Source organism: Callorhinus ursinus, unplaced genomic scaffold (genome assembly GCF_003265705.2).
Source record: "Callorhinus ursinus isolate GAN/ISIS: 27379988/994484 unplaced genomic scaffold, GSC_fseal_2.0 scaffold29, whole genome shotgun sequence".
NCBI lineage: Eukaryota > Metazoa > Chordata > Mammalia > Carnivora > Otariidae > Callorhinus > Callorhinus ursinus.
This window is the reverse complement of record NW_027397091.1, coordinates 2,294,258-2,320,756: the sequence shown is the minus strand read 5'-3', so window position 1 is coordinate 2,320,756 and position 26,499 is coordinate 2,294,258. Positions and strand designations below refer to the sequence as shown.

At 47.0% G+C, this 26,499-nt stretch overlaps 1 protein-coding gene across 2 annotated transcripts; it reads right to left on the bottom strand.

Moving 5' to 3' along the window:
- Positions 1–1,588: 1,588 nt before the first annotated feature.
- On the bottom strand, positions 1,589–17,354 carry PRNP (prion protein (Kanno blood group)). 2 transcript variants are annotated; one of them, XM_025876615.2, is made up of 3 exons: positions 17,171–17,344; positions 14,820–14,915; positions 1,589–3,990 (listed from the first exon to the last, which is right to left on the bottom strand). In XM_025876615.2, the coding sequence occupies exon 3, from the start codon at positions 3,978–3,980 to the stop codon at positions 3,201–3,203; it is 780 nt and encodes a 259-aa protein (XP_025732400.2). In that variant the 5' UTR covers positions 3,981–3,990; positions 14,820–14,915; positions 17,171–17,344; the 3' UTR covers positions 1,589–3,200. The 2 variants fall into 2 exon arrangements, with proteins under 2 accessions (XP_025732400.2, XP_025732401.2); XM_025876616.2 differs by lacking the exon at positions 14,820–14,915 and having other exon boundaries at positions 17,171–17,354.
- Between the last annotated feature and the right edge of the window lie 9,145 nt (positions 17,355–26,499).

Below are 26,499 nucleotides of genomic sequence, written 5' to 3'. Positions count from 1 at the left end.
TCTCGCTTAGAACCCGTGTGCTAAACTAGGAGGTCATACTGCCTTTCACACTTGCTGACAGCACTTTTCTGAGCTTCCAGACAGGCAAGGCAAGAATCTTCAGTACTTCTCCCAAGTGATAAAATCTTGAGAAAATGACTGGATAGATTGCAATATGGGTAACATTATGTAACATGATAAAGACTGATTAATTTCTGTTTTGCACAGATCCAAATGTGTTCTTCAAGGGGCACCTGGGTGGCCCAATCGTTAAGTGTCTGCCTCCGGCTCAGGTCATGGTCCCAGGCTCCTGGGATTGAGCCCCACATCGGGCTCCCTGCTCGGCGGGAAGCCTGCTTCTCCCTCTCCCACTCCCCCTGCTTGTGTTCCCTCTCTCGGTCTGTCAAATAAATAAATAAAATTTTTTTTAAAAAAATGTGTTCTTCAAAAATAGTATTTTTCACATCAACCCTCAATAAAAAGGGTTTACTTTTTTTAAAGATTTATTTTAGAGAGAGAGCGAGCATGCAAACAGGGGGAGGGTCCTTTCTTTTTTTAAAGAGAAAATTCTTTTAGCACAATTCGCAGGAGTTGGAAGTAACAGGAAAAAACGATGGGGCCTGATGGTATTATTCACTCTGGCCCTCTGAGTACCTACGTTTTGAACATCTGAAGTCTTCTCAGTGGGCTACTCTTGAGAAATTATGATGGTCAGATAATGAAGCTTATATTTAAATAATTAGAAAAACGGCCCCAAGTGAAAATCGTTCTAGAAATTTTTATGTTAAGGATTAAGTTTGAGGTTCACTTACAGATGAGGAATGCCTTGGAGACTTGGTGGCTGTTGCTTGTTCTCGGAGTTTGGTGAATGATGGGGATTCAACAGGCTGACTTCCATCTTCCCATTTTCAGTACAAAGTTGATGCTCTGATCTCTGCAGGATATTGGCATTTCCTGAGGTATTAACAAATAATTGTAATTTCAACGACTGTCACTTCTGTGATTACTTCCTGCTGTTGTTACATTTCAGCTGCCGAAGAAAACCCGCCAAGGAAGATCAAGAGCGCCCCTAGGGCCTGATGGTCTCGAAGAAGGCAGGAAATGGGCGAAGCAGGAGCTGAAGGACTGTGACAAATGAGGGCCCTTTTAGACCTAAGGTGTAGAATTTCAGTCCAAAGGGAGTGACTGTCACTGGGGCTCCCAGGGTCTGGGAGAGTTTATAACCTGAGATTGGGGGTGGGGCAGGGGGGGCAATCAAGTTGGTACTTGAGAGCTTGGTAGGTTGCAATTTAGTCAAGAAAATCCTCTATTTCAAAGTCTAGGGCAGAAAAAAAGCTTCCAGGGCACAAGGACTGTCTTCCTCTGCTGCAATTAAGTGTCTCTGCCATTTACCCAGTTTCTAGCATATTTGTGAAAAAAATGAAAAGGCAGCAGGGAGGAGCCAGCGTGTGACCGGGAGTATGCTGAAGGCAGGACTGGGAGCAGGTGCACGGGACACGGGCCGCCGCAGGAGCTCAGGGATCTTGAGTGGTGCCTTGCTCGCATCGCCCACACCCTGGCCTTGCCAACACAGGCTGCAGCGGTGAATGTCACTCCAAACACCACAGGACACACTCACTTAGCTTCTGTTTAATTCTAGTCAAGATTTCGAACATTTATACATTTTTTTAATACAAGTACATGCGAAGTTACAAATATAGAAAATATAAAGTACATGCATATTTCAAAGACCACGACAGATCATACAAAACTATTCAGTGCACATGTAAGCCTGAGGACCACGCAAAAGAGTTTTCTACACATTAAGTATTTAGGATCTTACAAAACCTGTTGTGCATTAGATATATCAGATGTTAACTCCTCTAACCAAAATTTCTAAGTCTGTCATACACAATATATATATAATAACTTTTTTTTTTTTTTTTTTTTTTTTACGTCAAATACCCGCACAGTGCAAACCAGGAACATTGCAGAATGCTAATTTATCTGCTAGGTGACAATATTGAACAATCCAGACAATAATTTCACCTTACTTGAGTAACAGTTAACAGAATTCCTTTTTTCCACCCTGAATGGATATTTCTGTCATGTCCGACCTAATATATTTTTTTGGATGGCCTTCCATTCTTTGATTCAAAAACCGATTATAGAAACTAGGACTTGACATAATTCTGGTTTTTAACAATTATGAGACAGCAATGAAGAAATGCAATCATTTTTCTTTTGTCTACTAATCATTTTCTCCATTATGCAATCCTCTAGGACGTTGGTTATTTTAACAGCTGCACCTTCCTCTGTGTCAAAATCATTCTGGTTTCCAGGTAATCGAACAAAGACTTGCCCTCGGTGCCCGGAAGGCAGTTCAATTTTTTACTGCCTTATCTATGGTTTAGATTATGAAAAAAAAGGAATGCCACATGTAGGTGCTTTACATGTCCCAAATGGGAGCTTGCCTCGAAGGGCGCCACTCCCAAGTATGGGATTTTTTTTAGCATTTTCACACTGTTGGTTATGTTCATTCCCTGTGAAAACATCCTCTGCCGAGGTCTAGTGTTGCATGAATATTTACGCTGGATGCTATGGTTGCTGTGTAGCCCACACTGCAGAATGCAAACCATCGTCCCAGTTCTCTGCTCTCTGGTGGGCTGATCCTGGTTCCAAGAGCGAAGGATTCCTAGTTTTGCTTTTTGAATGAGTATAATGTGGCCTCCTTTCAAATTTGGCAGAAATGCTCTTTGCACAGGGAAATGCGATCGGGTTCTTTTAGAACGGATGAGAAAAATTTCCCCAAGTTGCTATGAAATCATGGTTAAGATGGGGCATTAGTGTACTGAGCTCTAGCTGGGGAAGGAGCCAGAGGTTTTCAGGCAAAGGTATTTGAAGACTGTCTTGAGAACTGTTTTAGCCTCAACCTGCTGCACTAGACAAAAAATAAAAATAGAAAAAAAATAAGCCCTAGGTCAACTAATGATTTGCTGTTATTCCTAGCCCAGCACTAGCATGGGCCCCTGAAGGACTCAAATCACATGGGGGCTCAAATAAATAGCATCCTGGGTCTGCTCCACATTCTCCCAGGGCCATCGGGGCCAAGGGTATTAGCCTATGGGTGATAAAGAGAGAAGCAGGAATGAGACACCACCACTAAAGGGCTGTAGGCAGACACCCCCTCCCCCAACCTGTAAAAGATGAAGATGATGGAGAGGATGGGATGCTCATTCTCCTCATCCCACTACCAGGAGAATGAGCAGCGAGATGAGGAGGATCACAGGCGGGGGCGAGAAGAGGATGGCGCTCGCCCCTCTTTGGTAGTAAGCCTCGGACTCTCTCTGGTATTGGGTGACGCACATCTGCTCCACTACGCGCTCCATGATCTTCATGTCGGTCTCCGTGAAGTTCTCCCCCTTGGTGGTGGTGGTGACTGTGTGCTGCTTGACCGTGATGTTGACGCAGTCGTGCACGAAGTTGTTCTGGTTGCTGTACTGATCCACCGGCTTGTAGTACACTTGGTTGGGGTAGCGGTTCATGTTCTCACGATAGTAACGGTCCTCATAGTCGTTGCCGAAATGAATGAGGGGTCTGCTCATGGCACTCCCCAGCATGTAGCCACCCAGGCCCCCCACTACCGCCCCGGCTGCTGCGGCTCCTGCCATGTGCTTCATGTTGGTTTTGGGCTTACTGGGCTTGCCCCACTGACCGTGGCTGCCACCACCTTGACCCCAGCCGCCACCACCGTGGGGCTGTCCCCAGCCGCCACCACCGTGGGGCTGACCCCAGCCGCCACCACCGTGGGGCTGTCCCCAGCCGCCACCGTGGGGCTGACCCCAGCCGCCACCGCCCTGGGGTGGGTAGCGGTTGCCTCCAGGACTGCCCTGCCCTGGGTATCGGCTCCCCCCGGTGTTCCAGCCTCCTCCAGGCTTCGGCCGCTTCTTGCAGAGGCCCACGTCACTCCATGTGGCCACAAAGAGAACCAGGATCCAGCTGCCGACGTGGCTTTTCACCATGATGACTTATCTGCAAAACGAGACGGGTGTCAGTGTCCTACGTTTGCTGCATAATGAATGAATGCACAGCAAGGGCATCTGCAGGTTGGTCACAAAGGCTCCCCACTCTTACTTCCCCTTTGCGGCACTTAAGACAGAAGTAATTTCAAATAAAGCATTAACATGACTCTTTCTCCTTCTCTAAGGACAAATTTGACCTTAGGATCATTTCTGGCTCTATTTCCTGGAAACCTGATAGAGATGGAATGTCAACAATGTTGCTTATGGTACAAATAACTTGATTGATAAACTGCATCCCGGCTGGGTGAAACTAGAAACATCTGGTGGGCCTGCCATAGCTTTGAGCATCTTTAGGGCAGTGATTATTGTAACCAGGTATGTCCTTGTGGGGACCCTGGCTCCTGTGGGGTCTGGAGCCTCTCCAACAAAGGGAACCCTTTATCCACCAATATGGGTCTCACTCCCTTGTCCCCGAGCAGCCACTTGTGGGGGCTGGGAGTGGAGACAAGTCCCTGGCTGCTGTGTGGACTGCTATGAGGATCCTGTTGTATCCCCTTCTCGAACCTTCTGAGAACTTGGGGTGGCCCCTATGGAAGTCTTGGGAGTTAGGAAGCCCCCCAGTTGAGCTTTGCAGGAATTAACTTTGAAAATCGCTGGCTCATGTCTTCTTTTGTCTGTGGGAACGGGTGCTAGCAGGGAGGGTGTCTTGTCTGCTGCTCTCTCCTCAGGGGCCTGGGTGCTGCCTGGCAGGCACACAACAGTGACTTGTTCAGTAAAGGAATTAATGCCCTCTGAACAGATAAATGCCTGCAAGAATTTCCTCAAAGTACCTCTCAATACGGTATTTTTTGGAAACAGGAAACGTGCAAGATTTTACAAGCCCTCTTGTAAATTCATCTTTTATATAAAGAGCCGCTCGAAGCGGGATAAAAATGCCTGTGTTCACAAGTCACTGAATGAGTTTTAGTTGAGCACTTAACGGCTTATGAGGGACTTATTTTCTCCTAACATTTGGTACCAAAGAAATACGTCTTACAGAAAAGGGCCGGCACAGTTCAGGAATCCACAACCAAACTAAGTTGCCCTGGATAATAATTTATGACCCTTTGCAGAATGTACACTCGTCAAACAAAAAAAAATCTTTCAGATGAAACACCTCCTTTACCCTGGATGCTCAGTTCGAAGGGCAGAGATCAAAGACACACAGACATTCAGAGGGAGGAGAATAATGAAGTAAGTAAATGATTCACCTTCCATTTATGCTTCTATCCTTATTGAAAAATCTTGGTGGCCACAGGTAAATAAAAATATATTTGAAAGTTATGAAAGCGTCAGCCCTCGACACAAGGGTTTGTAAAGAAAGAAAAGAAGAAAAAAAAAAAGAAAGTTATGAAAGCAGGTTCAGCTGCTCAGCTCATGCCAATCTATCAGGCTTTCTGGAGGCTCTTCTGGGTCGGGTCAGAGGGGCAGAGATGTGCCGCCTGGCCTTACCCTCGCCTCTCGAGCCCCTGGTACTGGTCTCCTGCGGGCCTCTCCCTGCTGTACTCCCCACGTGCTCACGGGCTCTAGCTCTCAGCCTCCTTGCTGCCCATGCCTTCACTCACACACCGCAGGGAACCGGACTAGGGGAGCGCCACCCCAGTCAACAGCTCCCAATCTAATGGGGTTTCATGTCAACAACTACTTCATTCACCCCAATGAGCCAAACCCAGCCAACACCCTGCAATTCTTTTTTTTTTTAAGATTTCATTTATGTATTTATTTATTTAAAGTAAACTCCATGCCCAACGTGGGGCTCCAACTTACAACCCTGAGATCAAGAGTCGCATGCTCCACCGACTGAGCCAGCCAGGGCGCCCCCAACCCCGACTCCAGAGTTATTCTTGAATTTCCTCTTTTTCACAGCACACAATGAATCTACCAGCAAATGTTATCGGCTCTACCTTGAAAATAAATCCTAAATCCTGAAACTGCTCACATTTCCCAACACTACTTACCATCCTGGGTGAAGCGTCTGTTGCTTCTCATGGGGGTCTTTCAACAGCCTCCAACCAGCCTCCTCGCTTTTCCCCAGCCCCCACTGTGTGTTCTCACCTCAGCAGCCCAGAGGCTCAGACGACCTTTTTTTTTTTTTTTTTTTATGTAGGTCACACCATGCCTCTTCCCTACCCCCCCAAGCGGCACACGTTCAAGCTCAGGGTAAGACCCCAAGTCCTGACCGCGCCGCACGTGACCTGCCTCCAGCTGCCCCTCTCTCTGGCCTCCTCCTGCTCCTCACACTTGATAAGCACTTTCCCATCGCAGGGCCTTTGCACTTGCTGCTCCTGGGGCCTGGAAGTCTCCCCTTCCGGTTACTCGTATGGCTCCAGTCTGCTCTGATGACACCCCCGTGGGGCTGCCCGGGCCACTCTCCCGAAGTCAGCAGCCCGCAGCCTATCCCCTTCTCCTGCTCTTCTCCAGAGTGGGGATGCCTACCTGACGTCTGTGGTTTACGATTTGCTTACTGTTCGCCTTCCCCGCGGGAGTGCGGGCTCCCCCAGGGTGGGAGTTTTGCTTTGTTCACGGCAGTGGCCCTAGTGCCTAAATGGAGTGCCTGGCTCACAGCCCGATGCGATAAATACGAAATGAATGGATAAGTGTGGAAACATGCGTGATAAAGCATCATAACCAAACTAAAAATTAAACTGTTACAAAAGTGAACCATATGTATGAATTTTCAAAACCCTCTTCCCTGCACTGGCCCACTATCCAACAGGTACAGTCCAGTTAGAGGAACATTGAGTTCATGTGCCATCTGCCACCAGCGAGGATTGCCGACATGGTCAGGGCGGGAGGGAGACACTGTTGCAAGGGGAGGAATGTGGAGGTTGGCTTTGAACATGCCTGGTCCGAGGCTGTAAGAGTCACAGCTCTGTAAGCTGTGGAGACACGTGAGCAGATGATCAGACCACCTAGAAAGGGAGGCAAAGAGAGGGCCTCGTTCCTCAGGAAGCCGGACCACGAGGTGGAAGGGACCACAGGGCATTCGGAGTGGAGACAGGCAGTGAGAGAGAACACCGGTGGGGCGCGGGGCGGGGGAGGGCGGAGGACTGCAGGGGGCTTCTCGGGAGAGGAGCCTGCATGTGTGGTGGAGAGGCAGACGGGGCCAGGCAGTAAAGGGCCTCACCAGCAAGATGCATGGACATCCCATCTTCCCTGGGACAGTTTACACCTGCTGTGCCTGGTGCTAATATTAATAGTGCCCTTTTCATTCTCAAGAATGTCCCCGTGGGTTACTATATATAGCCTAATGATACGGCATGTTAAGTTGTCTGGACTTGATCCTGAAAGTACTAGGGAGCCAGTGAAGAGTTCTGGGTTCTCTTTGAGAAAGAACGTTGTGGAGGATGGACTGGGGTCTCTGTGTGCATGTGCTAGTCTCAAGGCTCCTGCAGGGACTGAGCTAGAGATGGCGGCCTTGTCAGGGAAGGACGGTCATGGATGGTCTGATTGGAAGGTAGCTTCTGGAGGGCTTGGTGTTTGATGTGGAGGGTGAGCGACTGGAAGTGTCAGGGTGGCGCCCGGATTTCGGGACCGGGCAGCTGCATGGACGGACACAGAATGGAGGAGGAGGCCTGGAGGGAGACAAAGGAAGGGCTCGGCTCTCACTCCTCCCTCTCAAGCTATGTATGTGAGACGAGAGAGACCAGGAGGCAAGAGGGGGTCGGAGCTGTGGGCACGCACTGCTGTTCGGGACTTCATCAAGGCCGAGTACTGGGTAAAGTTGGCTGACCACAGAATACATGAGGACAAGATCATTTTAGAATCACTTGAGAACAACAAAAGCAACACGGAGTTATGAAAAGTATTAAACATAGCAACTACATTTTGAAGTAGAGACGCATTTCTAAACATAAGAGGGACTCAAAACTTATAGGAGACCTTGGAGAATCTCTTCCCGCTTGTGATGAAATGAGGAAGATCTGGTATTACTGAATGCAAACCTGTCACTCTGCGAATTGGGCGACCAAGAGTCACAGACATCAAGTGATATACCTAGGATTACAGTGCTGGTGACTGAAATTGCTGGGGATGGAAACGGGGTTTCTGAATTCCTGGAAGATACTCTCTGTCAATGGTCGGCTTGTGGCCCGATCCTCTGGTACATTTCGAGACATGAAGGGCAGAGCCGCCAGGCCGAACCATGCGGGTTGTCACCCCTTTGGGTCAACGTGGCCTTGGCCACTCGGTATGGCCACCACCAGAGGCGCCAGGAGCTGCAGCAGCTTCCAGATTGCTCCAGGGACTAGGACCCGGACCCCAGTGGCGCCTCCAGCTCTAAGTCTGACTCTACAGCGACGAGCACGTGGAATTTGACCCCCAGAGGGAGCGTGATTTCTGCAGGACTCTCTCCTCATTGAAGAAGGATCCCTGCATTTATCAGAAAGATGCCACCTTCTATCAGAGAACAGCACTGCCCTCGGAGAGCAAGGAAGCGCCGGCAGCCAAAGGGAAGCAGAAGAAGATGGGGCCTATGTCCCTGTGGAAGGAAGGTTACCTTGGAGAAAGAAGGCAAACTCAGACGTGGAGACCTCCAATCAGAGATTCCAGCAGATCTCGTTGAAAAGTTATGTAGAAGCACAGAAACATCTCAAGGAAAGCTTCTGGGCATTGGTGGAGGGTGGAGGGCAGCAAGGGCAAGGACATTGCTAGGCAGGTGCCTTTGGGGTTGCTGCAGAAATACACTAACGCCAGGGGGAGAAGCCCCAGGGGGATGCTGACTCGCTGGAGTGGCTGAAGGGGCAGAAGGACATTCCTAGCCCTGACACCCCGAGAGAACTGGCCCACCTGGAGGAGTACTGGAACCACCCAGAGCTGGAGGAGGCGAGCAGCACTCCCTGAAGAGAACCTGCTTATACAGGTCAGAGCCGGAGCCGCTGCAGGACCAGGGGCTGTAGAGCCAGAAGGCCCAGAACTCTTGGAAAAAGAGGCAGATCTTCAAGTCACTTTGCCCAGAGGAGATGGATCACGGAAGCCACAGAGACAGAAAGCCAGCCCACGGAGGGTGCTGCGGGCACCTAATGGGGCCGGCAGAAAGCTGCCCCACCACAGGAAGGGGCGGGTCCTGTGTCACCCACCCAGAAGCCAGTCCCCTCCCAGAGGTGGAGGAGGGGCAAGGAGGCATATCTCCTGGGCCCCAAGGTGACACTTGATAGACATGAGTTTAGTTACCAGAGACTGCTGACCTTTGGCCTCAACGCCAAATGGCTGCACTTCTGCCAGTTGGGCAGGCAACAGAGGAAGCAACAGGGTCCCAAGAGCGGCCCCTGAGCTCCAGGGAGTAGGCAGGGGCCCTGGGCTTCCTCCCCTCTAGTCAAGCCCCTGGACGCATCTCTCTCCTGCACTATGTAGACACTGTGTCTGCTGTGGGCAGAGAAGTCCTCCTTTCTCACAGATGTGGATGCTGAGGCCTATCTAAAAAGTTTCCCCAGCATCTTACCTTGAGACACACCTTGGCCCCCATCCCTCAAATGCTGGGCCCAGCCAAAGCCACAGTCAAGTTAAATGGCTTTATTAGCCCCCAGGGGCCACTGTTCCCCCCTACCACCCCCAGACCTTGGCCGGGTAGGGGCTTTGGGACCAGTGAGGGGCACAGGTGGTCCAGTGCAAACTACAGTACTTGAGTCAGGCCCTGAGTGGGTGTCCGGGAGCCCTCCCTCCCTGCCCTGTGAGGAAGGCCCATCTGGAAGGAGACAGGGGTACAGGCTCTGGCCCTGTCCAAATGACCCCAGTTCAGAGGTTTCCGGGACCAATCTCAGCTGTGCTTGTCAAGGGGGTGAGAAGGGGAAGACCCATCACCTCCAGATTTCAGGCTCCCACACCCAGCATGACATAAATAAAAAAATAGTGAAAAACAAAACAAACAAAAAAGACATTAAGTATTTGACAGAGGTCACCTATTTAACACTAAAAAAATAAAAAAATACTCTTAGCAGACTAGGAATAGGAGGAGACTCCCCTAACTTGATAAAGGTTATATTAACAAAACCAGCAAACATACTTGGTGGATAACCTCTGAATGCATGTCCTTTAAGATCAGAAATAAGACAAGGATGTCCATCATCACAGGACTGGAGGTCCTGCCTGATGTCATAGGCAGAGACAAAGAAATAACCGGGGCAAGAACTGCAAGGAAAGAGCTAGCCATCATTATTTGGCAATTAAAGTGATCATACACAGAAAACCCAGCAGATTGGTCAGAGACGACAAGAGACCCAGTACTAGAGTTCAGCAAGGCTGTGGGATATGAGACTGGCCTAAAAAAATCAACAGCATTTCTCTACACCAGCAATAATCAACTTAGAAAAAAAACTTAAGAAAGAAGATAATCCTGGGTGGCTCAGTCGGTTAAGTGTCTGCTTTTGGCTCAGGTCATGACCCCAGGTTCCTGGGATCAAGCCCCGCATTGGGCTCCCTGCTCAGCGGGGAGTCTGCTTCTCCCTCTCCCTCTGCTGCTCCCCCTGCTTGTTCTCTCTCTCTCTCTGTAAAATAAATAATAACATCTTTTTAAAAAAATAGAAAGAAGATAATCACAATAGCAAACCAAACTGTAAAATATCTAGGACTTAACTGAGAAAAAAATAAGACTTGAACAAAAATAACTCCAGTAAAGACCCCTGAAGATCATCTGTAAAAACGGAAAGGTACTCCATGGCTTTGACTGGGATGACTTAGTATTAGAAAGATGTCTGTCAATTACCTCCCCCCCCAATGAACCTGTCATTTCAATAAAATGCCAATCCAAAGTCCACCTGGGCTTTTTGAGGAGTTCAATAAACTTACAAGGTGAAAGGAATGTCCATGAATATCAAACTCAACTTTAAAAAGGAATAGAAAAGAGAAGGGAATCTACTGGATCAGACCTTAAATCCTACTACAAAGCCAGAGCAATAAAGACCACACAGTCAAAGCCTAGGAACAGACCAACCAGCCAAGGAGAGCAGAAGGGCACATTCAGAGATAAGCCCTTGTATATATACTTTAGTAGGGACTTGATATACAATAAAGCAGCCACCACAAATCAATGGAGAGAGGAAGGCTGTTGAGCAGATACTTCCGGGAAACTGAAGAAAAATAAAACTGGATCCCCTACACCACGTGCAAGAGTGCACTCTAGGTGGAATACAGACCTAACTTAGAAAGGGAAAAGCACATTGTCAGAAGAAGAAACTACAGGTGAACGCCTGTGTGACCTGGAGGAGGAGTGGCCGGAGGGCTTTTAAAACAAAGAGCACAAACCAAGAGGCAAATAAGAATTTTATGACATGAAAGTTAAGGATTCTTGTTTAATGCTATGAAGGACACTACGGACAAAGTTAAGAGGAGTACATAATGGTAAAAATATTTGTGGTATTTACGGCCAACAGAGGATTCATTTCTAGAACCTACAAGGAATTCTTAAAAGCAGTAAGAAATAGTAATAAGACAAAAATAGACAAAAGGGCCAAAAGATACAAAAACTGATAATTTATAGAAGAGGAAACGCCAAAAGGGCTTGAAAAGATATTCAAAATCATTAAGAATCAGATAAAATGGGGCCAAAAAAAATGACATATCACTTACACTTATCAGTCTAGTCAAAAAGAAAAAAAGAACCAAACCAAAACCACAAAAGAGTTGAATGATGCCAAGAAGGCAGGGTGTGCAAATAAAGGAACCCACCTAACTATCAAAGGAGTGTGGGAGGTGTAATTGAACAGAAAGAATGAAAATAAATTAAATGATTATTCAACTCAAAAAAAGAAGAAAACAGAAAGAGAAGATTTCAAAATAAAGCATCATAGTTATAAAGAAATAAAAGAGATGAAAGTAGAACTTAAAACCCAGGAAAATGAGGAATTGCTAAATAAAATCAACTGACTTAAAAATGCAATTCACACACAAACACACGCCACTACATAGCTCCACATGGGGAATGGGAAAGGCCACATAACCTTAGAAAGAGAAGGCTTTAAAAGGGTAACCTCCTTCCAAATGCAAATGTGTTTTATGAATTAAAAATCCGTGTGATATGGGTTGCTTTTCTGTTAAAATATAAGTTATAAATATTGACTTTAGAATTAATGCAGTCAACAAGTATTTATGGAACAACTAATATGTGCCAGTTTTTAAATACATAGAGAACTTGAACTGACCATGAACCATGAAAGAAATGGAGGAAAAAGTTGTCCTAAATTACATATTACTATGTGGTATTATAGTACAATAACATATGGATTCATTCGACAAATATTTAAGTGTCCTCTAAGGTTCTAGCATTGTGCTAGTAGTGGCTGGGGACACAGATGGTGAGTAAGATATTTAGCTTGGGGGTGATGCCATCTCCTGAAATGAGGGAGACAGGTAGAGGGCCCCACTTGGGGAGAAAACCGGGGGCTGTGGTTTGGACACATTAACTTGGCTATTACCTAGGAGACATTCAAGTAGGAGTATCAATTTAGGCAATTGTTTTTAAGAGTCGGGAACTCAGCAGAGATAAATGTCAGGGCATCTTCCCCTGAGAAGCGGTGTCTATAGCCAAGGGCACAAGGGGGCAAGAGCTGAGATTGAAACCCCAGCATTTCAAGTGCAGGGCTCACGCCCTTAGGCACCTGGCCTCCACCAGAACGGATGCCAAAACCCAAAAGAAAATACCGCCCAACTGCAGTTTAGTAAAAGAAGAATACACTGTGACCAATAAGGATTATTTTAGGAATGCAAGGATGGCTCAAAATCAGGAACTCTATGAATAGGTTAAGATGACAAAACAATAAGATTCTCTGCAGATACTGAAAAGTTTTCAATTAAAATCAACCTCCATTCTTGATTTCTTAAGTTTAAGCTGTTAAAGTTTCTACAGAACTAGCAGGCAGTCCCCTTCCATCAAGAATTGCCACCACAAACACATGGCTTATATCCCATCTTAATGGAAAAGGAAAGGCGTCCCATTTGTATAATGAACAAGTAAAAAATGCAAGTTGCTGTGATTTTTAGATTGTTATGGAAGTTCCAGCCAAGTACAATCTTCTATTTGGAAAATAGGCCCAAAATGTCTTAGAACAAGTAAGTGAGCTCATTAGGTGCCAGTTTTTGAAATCAATATGTAAAAAACCAGCAAGTCCCCAGATTAATCATAATTAGTGAGAAGATTTAGCACGGATGAAACATTCCATCCCTAATAATGTTCCATATTGCCATTCCATCCATTATGGCAATAAAAAATTTTTACAGTATCTAGGATTTAACCTAAAAAGAAATAGGACTTGTATGAGGAAGGCTAAAGAATTTTACTGAGAGACGTAAAGGAAGACTAGAAAACAACAACAACAAAACCCAGGCATACTATGTTTTTGGTTGAGAAAACCAATATTGAGAGATGCCAATTTGTCTTCAAATAATCCATCAAGTCAACACACTTTCAATCAGAATTCAAACGGGATTTTAAAGAACATGATGAAATGATACTCAAAATTAAGAAGTCAGAAAAAAAATCATTGAACAGGAAGAAAACCTAGGGCACGCTTGGCCTGCCAGCTATCGGGATACACTGGAAAGCTACACGAGGCATTATTAAGATCACGTGGCACTGGTGTATGAACAATGGCAGAGCAATGGAACTTGACAGAAGGTACCAGAAAGATCCACAGATTATTACCCTGTTCAACCTACTTCCATTTATACATGGGGATAAGGCAGAGCTGCTAGGAACTAGCTTTATGGTCTCGTGCCAAGGGCTGAACTTCTAATACTTGGAACATGTTATAACTTGAAACTTGATTGGTTAAATTGGGAAGTGACACCAGCTTTTCCCACTGCCCAGAGCCCCCAGGATAATTCCCTTTCCAGGGTTAGGTGGAACCTTGTCATATTCTAATCTTTTTGAGGATACTGCCCCTTCAAGAATCTGATCCAAACTATACAACATTTTGCAAAACATTTTGGGATGTGGGGTTGCATTGGTCCCGAGGCCCAGGCCTGGATTGAACAGGGCAAGGACCCCCAACCTGGTCTATCATCTGAATGACTTGAAGAACTTTTTAAAAAGCAATGTTGCTGAAGCCTCTCCTGGGCCAAGAGCAATGGGATCTGGGGATCCATAAAAGCTTCCCAGGGGACTGCGCTCCTAACCAGGCTTCAGAACTAGGTCCTCAGGAACACAACACACAACACTTAACCACATTTATAATGCTTCTCATGAAAGAGCACACTTCCCTTGAAGCGATCACATGATAGTTTATCAGTAATAAGTAGAACACAGCTGAAGAAAAAGGATTAACAAATTGCAGAGGGAAAAAAAAAATGCTCCCGACTGTAAGCGCTGCCAAGCACGGTGCTCACTCGAGGATTATCTTAAATGCAGCACCATCCCTGGGTTAGATGCCAGTGCAATGTGAATGCTTAATACAAAGCCATTCACAGCTGATACAGTTGCCTTGGGAGAGGAAATAAGATCCCAAAGGCAGAAAAGAACAAGTAAGATGAAACTACAGCTTCGAAAAACTTTCACCTCATAAAACCTTTCGTCACCTGGTGGACAGTCACCTTCGGCGTTAATGTGGTACAGAAACGTTATGCGATTACTGCTTTATTATATTATTTTTTAAATGGCAGCTTCCTTATGTAATTCAGCCTGATTGTAGAGAAAGCTGTGACCCTTTCTCGATTTTGCAAGGATGATGCAATGGTAGGAGTTACATATATAGACCCAAGTGGCCTCCCGAGCAGGGGCCTGTGATCACAGCCTTTCCAGAGCCTTATATTCTGTGACAGTTGGGAGATTTTTCAACCATCAGAAGACCAGAGATTCCACAGGGTACGTACATCTGTCGTGGTTCAGCTGAGCTGGAGTTGTGTCTCTGAGAAGACAAAATGCCTCGGCGTGGCTGAAATGACTGTTTTCGAATATACTCAGGAATCCTTAAAAACAACCACAAAAAAGAAAAAGACTAGAATTGATAAGTAAATCTAAGAACTGATTCCTTAAAAGAAAAACCTAATATATAAATTGCTTAGTCACTAATAAATCTATTCAAGAAAAAAATGAGACAATATTTGGAAAAAAAATGAGGTCATATAAAAAAAACAGCAAACAGGACACAGAGGAAACTGTGGGTCCGTATCATCTAAAAAATTGAGATATGTGACCTATTTAAAAAATTGCATTATTTAGTAAAAGCAATATACCAACAAAAAAGAACATGAACATCACCTCTCACTTCTGTTAAAATGTCCATTTTTTGGTGCTTTTCCAAAATTCGGATTTTCCACACATGCATTCACTCGAGTAAACCGTTTAGAAAACTACTTTGTCAGTTTCCCCCATATATCAGAGGCTCCAAAATCATGACTTCTGATGGTTACATAATGCTCCTACCAGTTACTGTGCCATGATTTTCTGAGCTACTGCCCTGCTGTTGTACATTCATGTTGTTTCCCAGTTGGTCCTAATTTTAGATCATTCTGCACCAATGTGTGCCCACATATGGCTTTTTTGTTTGCTTGTTTCTTCCATTGCAGGTAAATCCCCAGGGGTAGGGTTTTCTGGGTCACCACTTTGAACTTCTTAATGCATTGCCAGATTGTTTTATAAAAAGTGGGTAGTAATTCACAACATCCCCAGTGGGGTGTGAATAGGAAAAGAATAAAGGTATACACACCAAGGGTCAGTTTTACCGAGTTAATCTTGGCAACAAACTCGGAAGTAGGTTTCCCTTCCTCTATTTTGTGAATGGACATGAGCAGGATTAGGAAATTAGGTGACCCGCCCGGATGTCACAAAATCAGTAGCAGAGCCATCTTTCTAACCCCAATACCCCGCCACATCCTCAGATAACTGAACATGCACGTTTCATGGCAACTGCCTTATAGGGGTTGCTGTTACTACTACTTTGAGCGTTTTTGTTCATTTAGTAGATGTGAAACGACAATACAGACTTGCTTTCATTTGCATTTTATTCTGCAAATGGTTCATCATTTCACCATTTATCTATTATAATCTTGACATTTTCCTTTTACAAGTATGAAAAATTTGTGTCAGATACAAATAAGATACAAATCACATCCTAGCTCTCTGCTTTCTTTCCCTTTCCAGCTTGTTCTTTTTCATTTTAAGAGCTCCTCGGTGGTTGTGTAGGTTAAATTGTTTCTTTTCACCGGTGATTTTCCTCTTCCTTCTTAATAACGTCAGAGAGAGTTGTTCATTTTTCCAGAGGTCTGACCTTTTTTATTCAATTTTCTGTTCCTATTTTTTTCTGGTAATTTGATTTGTAAAAATCTTTAATCCTGTTCCACCTGGAGTTTTTCGCAAGGAAAAGGGAAACATCTCAAATGCTCGGCATGTGGGAAACTGTTTATTAAACCGTGATGCTCTATGTGAAAGAAAAATACGCAGCCGTGAAGATAATCATGATCAGGGGGCAGGGGACATCTGTCCCCGGAAGCCTGGCACTCGCGGGCCGGAGGGGGAGAACGCGGCCACCCCGAGGCCCCACCCGGCCGAGGCCCCGCCCACGCCCGCCCGCTCGGGGGCCGCTCCGCCGAGGGCTAGACCACAGCTGCCGCCTCTCCGGAGGAGTTCGCCGGGGAAGCGGACCCCCAGGCACCCCGGACTCCTCTCCCGCCGAGGCCCTGGCCCTGGGCGGGCGCCCGCTCCCCCACCCCCACTCCGCGCACCCTCCGGGCGTCCCCGGCCTCTGCCCGCCGGCTGGGAGGGCGACCAACTGGCGGGCGGCCGGGAGCCCCGCGACCCTCCGGTTCGTCTTCCCGAAGCCAGGCGCGTTCGCCCGGGGCGATCGCCCCCACTTCCCCGGACCTTCGGCCCCTCGGGCCGCGGACCTGCGTAGGGGAGGATCAGACCTCGCGGCACACCGCCACCCCTCCCCAGGGGCCCGGCCAGCCGCGCCCTCCGCCCCCATTCCCAACCCGAAAAGCAAAACCAAGCGGCGTCACCCGAAAAGCAAAACCAAGCGGCGTCACCCGAAAAACCAACGCGCACCCTGGGGCAGGCCGGACGCGCCACGCGCCCGCAGGGAAGCCCCCTCCCCTCCTCCCTGCCAAGGTCGGCCCCCGGCTCGCGCTGTCGGGTTCCGCGGCGCCCCGCCGCCGCCCCCCAGGGCTCCGGACCCCCGCCCGCGCCCTGCGCTGCGAGTTGAAAAGGCCACCCGGCTGTTTACCTGCCTCCTTCCGAGAGGAGAAGCTCGCAGTGCCGGAGCTGTCAGCGACTGGCGCGGAGGCTGGCGACAAGCACCGCCCAGGAGGAGGGCCGGGGGCGGGGAAGGGAGGCGGCGGCGCTTGCGGGCCGAGGTCGGCGCGCGGACCAATGACCACGCGGTCTCGCGCGCTCCCGTGCTCCCGCGGGCGGGCCGTGGGGGGTTACGAGAAAAGGTGCAGACCTGCCAAGAACCCCCGGGCGTCTGAGTCGCCGGTGAAAACGGGTTGGGATTCGCTTAAACTCGCACCGGCTGATACCGCCTCCCGGTGTCATCACTCCCTGACGTTGCTCATTGACTGTAAAAATCATCTTTAAAAAGAAAATCGGCCCGAAGCCTCAACTCCCCCGTTACATAATGGAGAAAAGGAGACGTTAGGGAATGAGAAGGCAATTTTTGGAACTTTGGTAGCCAGAAATTTCTAAAGAGGAAAAGATTTTTGCTGCTTTGGATTGAGCCCAGTATTAATGAATTTTCACATAAATTCTTAAAATTGGAGGCCTAGGAAGGACATTGGCCACCACCCTTTCTTTCATTGACTCAGTTTCTGCTCCTTATTTTATGCAGGAGAGATGATTTAGAGTAGACCTCCCAAATGAGGTCTTAAATGTTAAATGTACTCCATTTAACAAGTCCACTCACATTACCTGGGGTACCTTGTATAAAACAGAATGGTGTGTTCTGGCTCATTATTCCTGCTAAGAAATTAGGTAGAGGTTTGTTTCATGTAAAGGATGGCCAGGGATGAAGTGATAGAAGGATGGGAATTAGGGTTTGGGGAATCGTCTAAATTATTACCCAAATTGGATCACTTTTAAAGTGAAAGGGGCACCAGTATGAATTAAGTGGGCATAAACCAAGACTGTCTTGGGAAAAATGGGACATCTAGTCCCCTTGTTATGGGCAAGAGGCCCCACTAAGCCTGTAAGAAAAGAGGTTTAAAAATATCCAGGCACCCATTGGAAATGGGATTTGGATTACATACCTATATCCCAGGGTGGATCACTCAAGTGGGAGGGGACCAGTGGGCAGGAAGGGGAGAAGCCAGAGAATAGCGATGTGAAACAGTTGCAGGGTGATGTTTATGTGAATGTGGGTGGGCACTTGAAAAGTCAACTGGGCAGGGGAAATGATAGGTCTGGAAAACATGGATGGCTATCCCATGGGGTGATTCAGTAACAGACCAAATGGATTTGGACCAGTTAGAAAGGAACGTTAGGCAACAATACTGTGGCTGTTTTCTATACATTCAGTCTTACATAATGATTAGGTTGACAGTACTTTTAGAGCCTTAAGTTCTTTCCTTGGAGATGGCTTATTGCCAGGTGAACTGGGCGGAGGAGGGGGGCAGTGAAGCATCTCTCTGAGTCTTAAGCTGGGCTGGAGCCAAGAGTAGGTGACCGGATCAGAAGGAGGAAAGGGCTGGCCTCCCCCTGGCAGGAGGGACTCTATAAATCTTGGTTAGAAGACCCTAAAACTCAGTTTTTATTATTATTATTATTATTATTATTATTATTAATTTTCTCAAAAGGATCCTGTGTCTACTGGCCAAATGCTCTCCCAGCAGGAAGAGGCTCAAAGGCAGAGGATTTCTTGGAGGGATTAGGGAGCCCAAAGCGATTGCCTTATGTCATAATCTGGCTATTATTGCTATGTAGCAACTACCCATAAAACCTAGTGGTTTATAACCACCACCGTTTTCTTATGCCCGTGGATGAGTAGGTAGGCCGGGGATGTGGACAGGCACAGCGGGCACTTGGCTTCTCCCATGATGTCTGGGGCCGCAGTTAGGAAGACTCGAAGTCTGAGGGAGGTTGGAATCCCTGGAAGGCTCTTTCACTTGCATGCCTGGCACCTGAGCAGTGAAGACTTGAAGATCACATGTGCCTATTGGAAGGCCTATGCGTGGCTTCTCTACATGGCCTGTGTTCCCACGAGCCTGCTGGTCTCAGGTTTGAAGGACTTCTCACATGGCTTCTTAGGATGTGAGAGTTCTAGCAACAACATGGAAGCTGCCTAGCCACTTCCCACCTAGTCTTGGAAATCACATAACATCACTTCCACTGTAAGCTATTGACCAGAGTAGTCATATGTCCATCCAGATTCAAGGGTAGCGGACATAGACCCCACTTCTCAATGGGAGGAGTATCCAAGAATTTGTGGCCATTTTTAAAAACTGCCATAATAGGGTTGGTGGTCTGGCCTATAGATTCTTAGAGGCTTTTATTGACCTCATGAAGAGCACCAGGGGTAGGCAGCCCACAGGAGGAAGATTTTGCAAATGGCCCTACATCATTCCTTATCCCATCCTCATTCACAATTGCCTCCCCGATCACGACAACTATCATACCCCCTTATGAACAGGGAAGGCCATTCTCTGGACTGGTGTGGAGTGGAGTTTAAGGTTTGTCCTCTGGGGCTTCATCTTGTGGACTCTTGGGCACCTGTTGTGCTGAAGTTCACAGCACCGTCAAGTGCTTTGAGAATATCCTTTTGCATCCATCTCCTGTGTCCTGGCTAGACGGTACTCGTCAAGGTCACGTGGTTCATTCTCAGCAAATACGGAGAATTTAAGGAAGTCAAAGTCTCAGTTTACTTATATGCAAAAGGAGAATTGTTTCATTCAACAAATAATTTATAGAGCACCTAGTGTGGATTATATAGTTGTAGTCTTTGACCTCAGACACCAAAGGGAATACAGGAAGCTACATAGAAAGTGGTCAAGGCATGCAGGGCCAGAGAGCCCATAACAAGGTGTTTAGATTTTATTTTATTTATTTATTTATTTTTAAAGATTTTGTTTATTTATTCATGAGAGACAGAGAGAGATGCAGAGGGAGAAGCAGGTTCCCAAGGAGCAGGGAGCCTGATGCAGGACTCGATCCCAGGACCCTGGGATCATGACCTGAGCCGAAGGCAGACGCCCAACCATCTGAGCCACCCAGGCGCCCAAGGTGTTTAGATTTTAATCAAATGTGATAGAAGCCCTTGGAAATGGAGCAGGGAAATGACATGACCTGATTTAAGTTCCGAAAAGACCACTCTGGTTGTGGCATGGGGCCCAGTGGGGCAAAAGTGGGAACAGGGCCTGGTAGGTGGCTTTTGCAGTGGTCCATCCAGGAGAGAGAAAATGGTGCTTGATCTAGTGTGGTAACAGAGGAGGTACTTCAATCTGAAATGGTAACGAAATGGCAGAAGACCCGGTTTTAGAGGCAACAGGTTTTAGAGAAGTTCCTTCAATCTTGGACGCATTGAATTTGAGATGCCCGTGTCGCCCCCAGATGGGTACACCTGGGGATTCTGGAGCTTGGGTGGGTTGGTGCCGAAGATGTGCATTTAGAAGTTCTCAGTCTGTAGATCATGTTCAAAGTCATGGGCTTGGACGATAACATCAAGGGAGAAAGTGTAGCCAGAGAGAAGAGGAACCTGCTCTGAACAGCCAGCAACGCCTGCGGTTTTCCATCCCCGGTTCTCAGTGGCTTGTGAGAGTCACCTGGGCCCCACCCCAGAGATGCTGATCAGTAGATCTGGGAGGGGTGGGTCCAAGGATCTGCATTTCTCACAGGTTCCCAGATGCTGCTGCTGAGTTACACTTCGAATTGGAGGAAAAGTAGCGGGCAAGATAGACTGAGAAGGGATGGCCTCACTGGTAGGAGGGAAACCAAGAAGGTCCCTGAAGCTGAGAGCGGAGAGTGTTTCTAGAAGACAGGAGGCAGCTACTGAGACCAGACAGAGTGGTGACAGGAAAGAGCTCAGTGGATCTGGTGACAGGGAAGTTGTTATTGGGGGCTTGATGGGAACAGTTTCAAGGGAGAGGTGGGGACAGAAAGAAATTTAAGAGGCGATGTAAGTCACAGGGACAAAAGGCACAGCACAGAGAATGTAGTCAGTGGTGTGGTAATGGCGGTGTTGGGGGACAGAGGGTAGCTACACTCATGGGGCACACAGCAGAACGTACAGACTGGTCAAATCACGCTGTTGTACACCTGACACAAATGTAACACCTGTCAACTCTACTTTGATAAAAAAAGGATTTTTTTTTTAAGCTAAAGGTGAGGGGACAGAGACAACTCGAGAGAATTTTTACCCTGAAGGGAACAGAGAAATGGGCTGGAGCCGGAGAAGCCGGTGAGCATCAAGGGAGTATTTCGAACTCTCTCTAACCATGAGGGTCCTCTCCGGGGTGGGTGCCTTCAGTGGGATGTTGGAGTCTTCAAAAACTTCGCTCCTTCCCTCTTTCCCGTCTGCCCTTCCCAGGCTGGAGTCAGAGGGCTGCAGTGATGTGAGGCCTTGTGTAAGAAGTCACCACAGGCGGAGAAGGCTGACGGCCTGTTTACGGGGTCGTCTGTTCTCTTGGGAGCGAGGAGCATTTTCTCTCAAGATGATTGATCACGAATTTGAAGAGGAAGCGTCATGCTGCTGCCGCAGGACAGAGTGGCTCATGGGTTTCTCCACTCTTTTTTTTATTATTATTTTTATTTGACAGAGAGAGACACACAGCGAGAGAGGGAACACAGCAGGGGGAGTGGGAGAGGGAGAAGCAGGCTTCCCTCCGAGCAGGGAGCCCGATGCGGGGCTCGATCCCAGGACACTGGGACCATGACCTGAGCCGAAGGCAGACGCTCAACGACTGAACCACCCAGGTGCCCCGGGTTACTCCATTCGTGTAATACATTTAATGTTTCCTTGACGGTTAGATTCTAGGGCTTAAGGGTTTGTGAAAGGCCCTGCCCACATTCTGATGGTGCCTCTCTCTGCGTCCCCCCAGGGGTTGTGGTCCTGCAGGGTCACTGCCCTGTCGAAGCTCTGCTCAGGCAGTTTCCTCAGCCCCAAATTCCTTCACCACCCTCTGCTCGGGGGTTTGAGCTCAGATGGGTCCTCCCCCGGGAAATCTTCCTATGTCTTCCCTCCAAACCCAACCGCCTACCTCCTGCTCCAGCAGTGACTGGCTTGTACCATCCAGCCCTGTTTTGATCTGTCTAGTATTTGTTGGTTTTTAACAAGGTTGTAAATTCCTTGGGAGGAGAACCTCAGGACATTGTGGAAGGAAAATCAGTTAAACATTATCCTGAGTGTTACCCTCTCCCATTTGCTCCGATCGCTCTGCTTCCCATTTCCCCTTGGCTCCAACAGAATTTTCGTGTCTTTCTGTCCAACCATGGGTAAGGTATCCCAGCTTCCCAAACCAATGTTTAGTGTCACCTAGAATCTCTGCCACACTTGGGTCCTTCACTTGCTCTTTTCTATATCACAGATCTGACAGAACTCACTGTCTGATTTTGTTAGCCTTTCTTTGTCTCCCACCCCAGGCCTGGCTTCTGACTTGTTCCATTGTTCTGGACACTGGAGCCTTCCTGTGTTTCTACTGGCAGTTCCTTCCCCATTGGTAATCTTTCTCGTCACTGGTTAAAATGATTCTAATATCCAATTCCAATGTGTGTGTGTGTGTGTGTGTGTGTGTGTGTGTGTGTGTGTGTGTGTGTGATGGGGGGGGTCCTCCCACCACCAAGCAATTATCCAACATCACCTGGGTATCCTGTAGTTCAACTTCATTTTCACAGTCTTCCTGCAGATCACATCGGATCCCACAGGTTCATGACTCAGTCCTACAGGAATGACCCCTTGCCCCTTTCAGAGGCCAGTTGTTAAGTCCAGTTGTCCCTTGAGCTTCTGACCAGCCGCTACAGACCACAGGTCCCAATGATCCCCTCCTTGGGTTCTGTTAATTTGCTAGAGTGGTTCACAGCACTCACAGTAACATTTTACTCATGAGATCACAGTTTATTATGAAAGGATACAACTTAGGAACACCAGATGGAAGAGATGCATAGGACAAGATATGGGGAAGGTGGTGGAGCTTCCATGCTTCCATGCACCACTTTCCCCAAATTGTTCACCAACCCAGGAGCTCTCTAAACCTAGTCCTTCCGGGTTTTTATGGAGGCTTCATTATGTAGGAATGCCTGATTAAATCATTGGCCATTGGTGATTGATTCAACCTCCCAGTCTTCTCCTCTTCCCAGAGATCAGATTGGTTTCATGGTTGCTTTCCCTCCCATCCTTGGGTACTTTCCAGAAGTCATCTCATTAACATAAACCAAATTGTGGTGATCTGGCTGGTTCTGAATAATTAGACACCCAACTTTACCCTTATGACACCAGCGCGATCTCAGGAATTGAAGACAAGAGACCAAATATTAGTACAAAGATGCTCCCATTGCTCTTACCTCTCAGGAAATTTTAAGGGTTTTTGGGAGCTGTGAGCCAGGAACTGTGAATGAAGACCAAATATATATTTCTTTTAAATCACAATGTTGCACTGGTGGAGAGTCTTTTTTTTTTTTAATTTTATTTTTTTATGTTATGTTAGTCACCATACAATACATCACTAGTTTTTGATGTAGTGATCCACGATTCATTGTTTTCGTATAACACCCAGTGCTCCATGGAGTACGTGTCCTCCTTAATACCCATCACCGGGCTAACCCATCCCCCCATTGCCCTCCCCTCTAAAACCCTCAGTTTGTTTCCCAGAGTCCATCGTCTCTCATGGTTCATCTCTCCCTCCGATTCCCCCTCCTTCATTTTTCCCTTCCTTCTCCTAATGTCCTCCATACTATTCCTTATGTTCCACAAATAAGTGAAACCATATGATAATTGACTTTCTCTGCTTGACTTATTTCACTTAGCATAATCTCCTCCAGTCCCATCCATGTTGATGCAAAAGTTGGGTATTCATCCTTTCTGATGGCTGAGTAATATTCCATTGTATATATGGACCACATCATCTTTATCCATTCATCTGTTGAAGGGCATCTCGGCTCTTTCCACAGTTTGGCTATTGCGGACATCGCTGCTATGAACATTGGGGTGCATATGGCCCTTGTTTTCACTACATCTGTGTCTTTGGGGTAAATACCCAGGAGTGCAATTGCTGGGTCATAAGGTAGCTCTATTTTTAATTTTCTGAGGCACCTCCACACTGTTTTCCAAAGTGGCTGTACCAACTTGCATTCCCACCAACAGTGTAAGAGGGTTCCCCTTTTTCCACAACCTCTCCAACATTTGTTGTTTCTTGCCCTGTCCATTTTTACCATTCTAACTGGTGTAAGGTGGTATCTCAGTGTGGTTTTGATTTGAATTTCCCTTAGCTGATTGAATTTCCCATAGCTAATGATGATGAACATTTTTTCATGTGTCTGTTAGCCAGTTGTATGTTTTCTCTGGAGAAGTGTCTGTTCATGTCTCCTTTCTTTTTACGTAGAATCTGCATAAAACATTATCACAGCCAGTTGATACAACCAGGGGAGGCAGTGCTATATGGGGAGAGGCTTTCCTTTCAGGATCAAACCCAAAGGAATACTAATACTTGAGGCAAGTAAAAGCTTTATAATGTGCCTCAACAACACATAGTAGGACTACTATTGCCCATTATCTTCTCTTTGCTTCAGAATGTCTCTGATATTACTCACTTCTCCTTTCAGACTAATTTTATACTTTTGTTGAGTTCCAAGAAACTTGTGCTTGGGATTTTTTATTGGAATGGCATTGCGTTTATGAATAAGTGTATGAAGGATAGACATCTTTATGTACTATGGACTGAATGTTTGCATCCTGGCAGAATTAATATGTTAGAGCCCTAATCCCCAATGTGCTAGTTTAGGAGGTGGGGCCTTTGGGAGGGGATCAGGTCCTGAGTGTGGAGCCCTCATGAATGGGTCTAGTGCTCTCATGAGAAGAGAAATGAGGGAGAGGATCGCCCGCTCAGCCAAGTGAGGATGTGGCAAGGAGGCAGCCTTCTGCAAATCAGGAAAAGCCCTCACCAGGAAGTGGATTGGCCGGCACTCCGATCTTGGACTTCCCAGTCTCCAGAACTGTGAGAAATAAATTCTGTTGTTTAAGCGACTCTCAGTCTACAGCATATAGCAGCCAGAGCTGACTAGGACATTATGTAAAATACTTGCTCCCAGATCCAGGAAAATAACATGAATGTGCTTACTCCGGTCGCTTTGTGGACCTCCCTAGAGAGTCATGGCAGGTGCTCTTGATGCCTCAAGCTATGTCCCTTTGGCCCACCTGAGTTCACTTATACCAGACTTCCAGAATGCTGATACTTTCCCACCACAAGACCTGCATCTCTCTTCTCTGCCAAAGATCTTTCTCTGGCACAGCCTCTGATTCAACCTCTCAGCCTTCTCCTCTCCCCAGAAGTCAGGTTGGTTTCATGGTTGCTTCCGCTCCTGTCCTTGGGTGCTTTCCAAAAGTCACCTCATTAACATAAACCAAATGGTGGTGATCTGGCAGCCTGCCCTGCCCTGCTCCTCATAGAGCGCCCCAAAGTGTGGGGAGTCAGGGCTTCGGGGCAATCCTCACTAATGGGAGATGCGATTTGGTAAATTAATGCTCCAACTTCCCCATCCTGCTGAGGTGTGTTCCCATCATCACCCAAATGGTCCCCCAGGGGATAAAGCCCTATTGCCCACTTTTCCTGGCTTTTGTCCCCTCTCTGTCTTGTGTTGCCCACTTACTTTGCTTCCTGGAGTCACTTCCCAAGAAAACCACCTGCGTCTTGGTGTTGATTTTTGGTGGACCCCAAACTAAGATACAAGCTCTGTAGTTTTCTCATCTCTCTTATTAAAAGTTTCTAGTTTGAATGCCTGTGTTGCTTCCACAGGGTACATACAACGGGAAGTTTGGCCACTGAGAGTCTCCAATTAGAGAAGACTCTGTTGTATTTCTGGAAAGGATACAGTTAACATTTGCATAAACAGTTTACTTATAAAAATAAAGCAACCCAAAACCTCCCAAAACATTGCACAACTAAAATGAGAAGCAGGATAAAATATTGAATTGCTTTTCCCCCCATATTTTTTTTGTCTTAATTTCTGCCTCACAAGTGTTGGACACTTGTAGAAGGAAGGAAGGAAGGCTATAACTCTGAATAATGTGAAAGCAAGCGCTATTAAGGGAGAAAGTCATTTGAGCATTTTTCCAGGGAAATATTCAGATCAGAGTTAAAGGAGAAATGTAACTGTAGCATGTAGTCATAGACAGAAATGATGCTGTGGATGTCCCTGATACAGCTTGTATGTGGAAGGCCTTGATAAATAAGAGGGTGTGGCCCTGGATGCAGGAGGGAAGGATTTATTTCTAAGACCACAAGAGCCTCTGAAAGGCTTTGAGGCTGCAAGGTATCTGTTGCTAAATGTTTCTAAGGAAGGGAGTGGAGTGGTGCTTAGATCAAGGGCATCATCCCTGCCCTGCCCTAGGGTGAGGTCTCCAGTAGGGTAAGG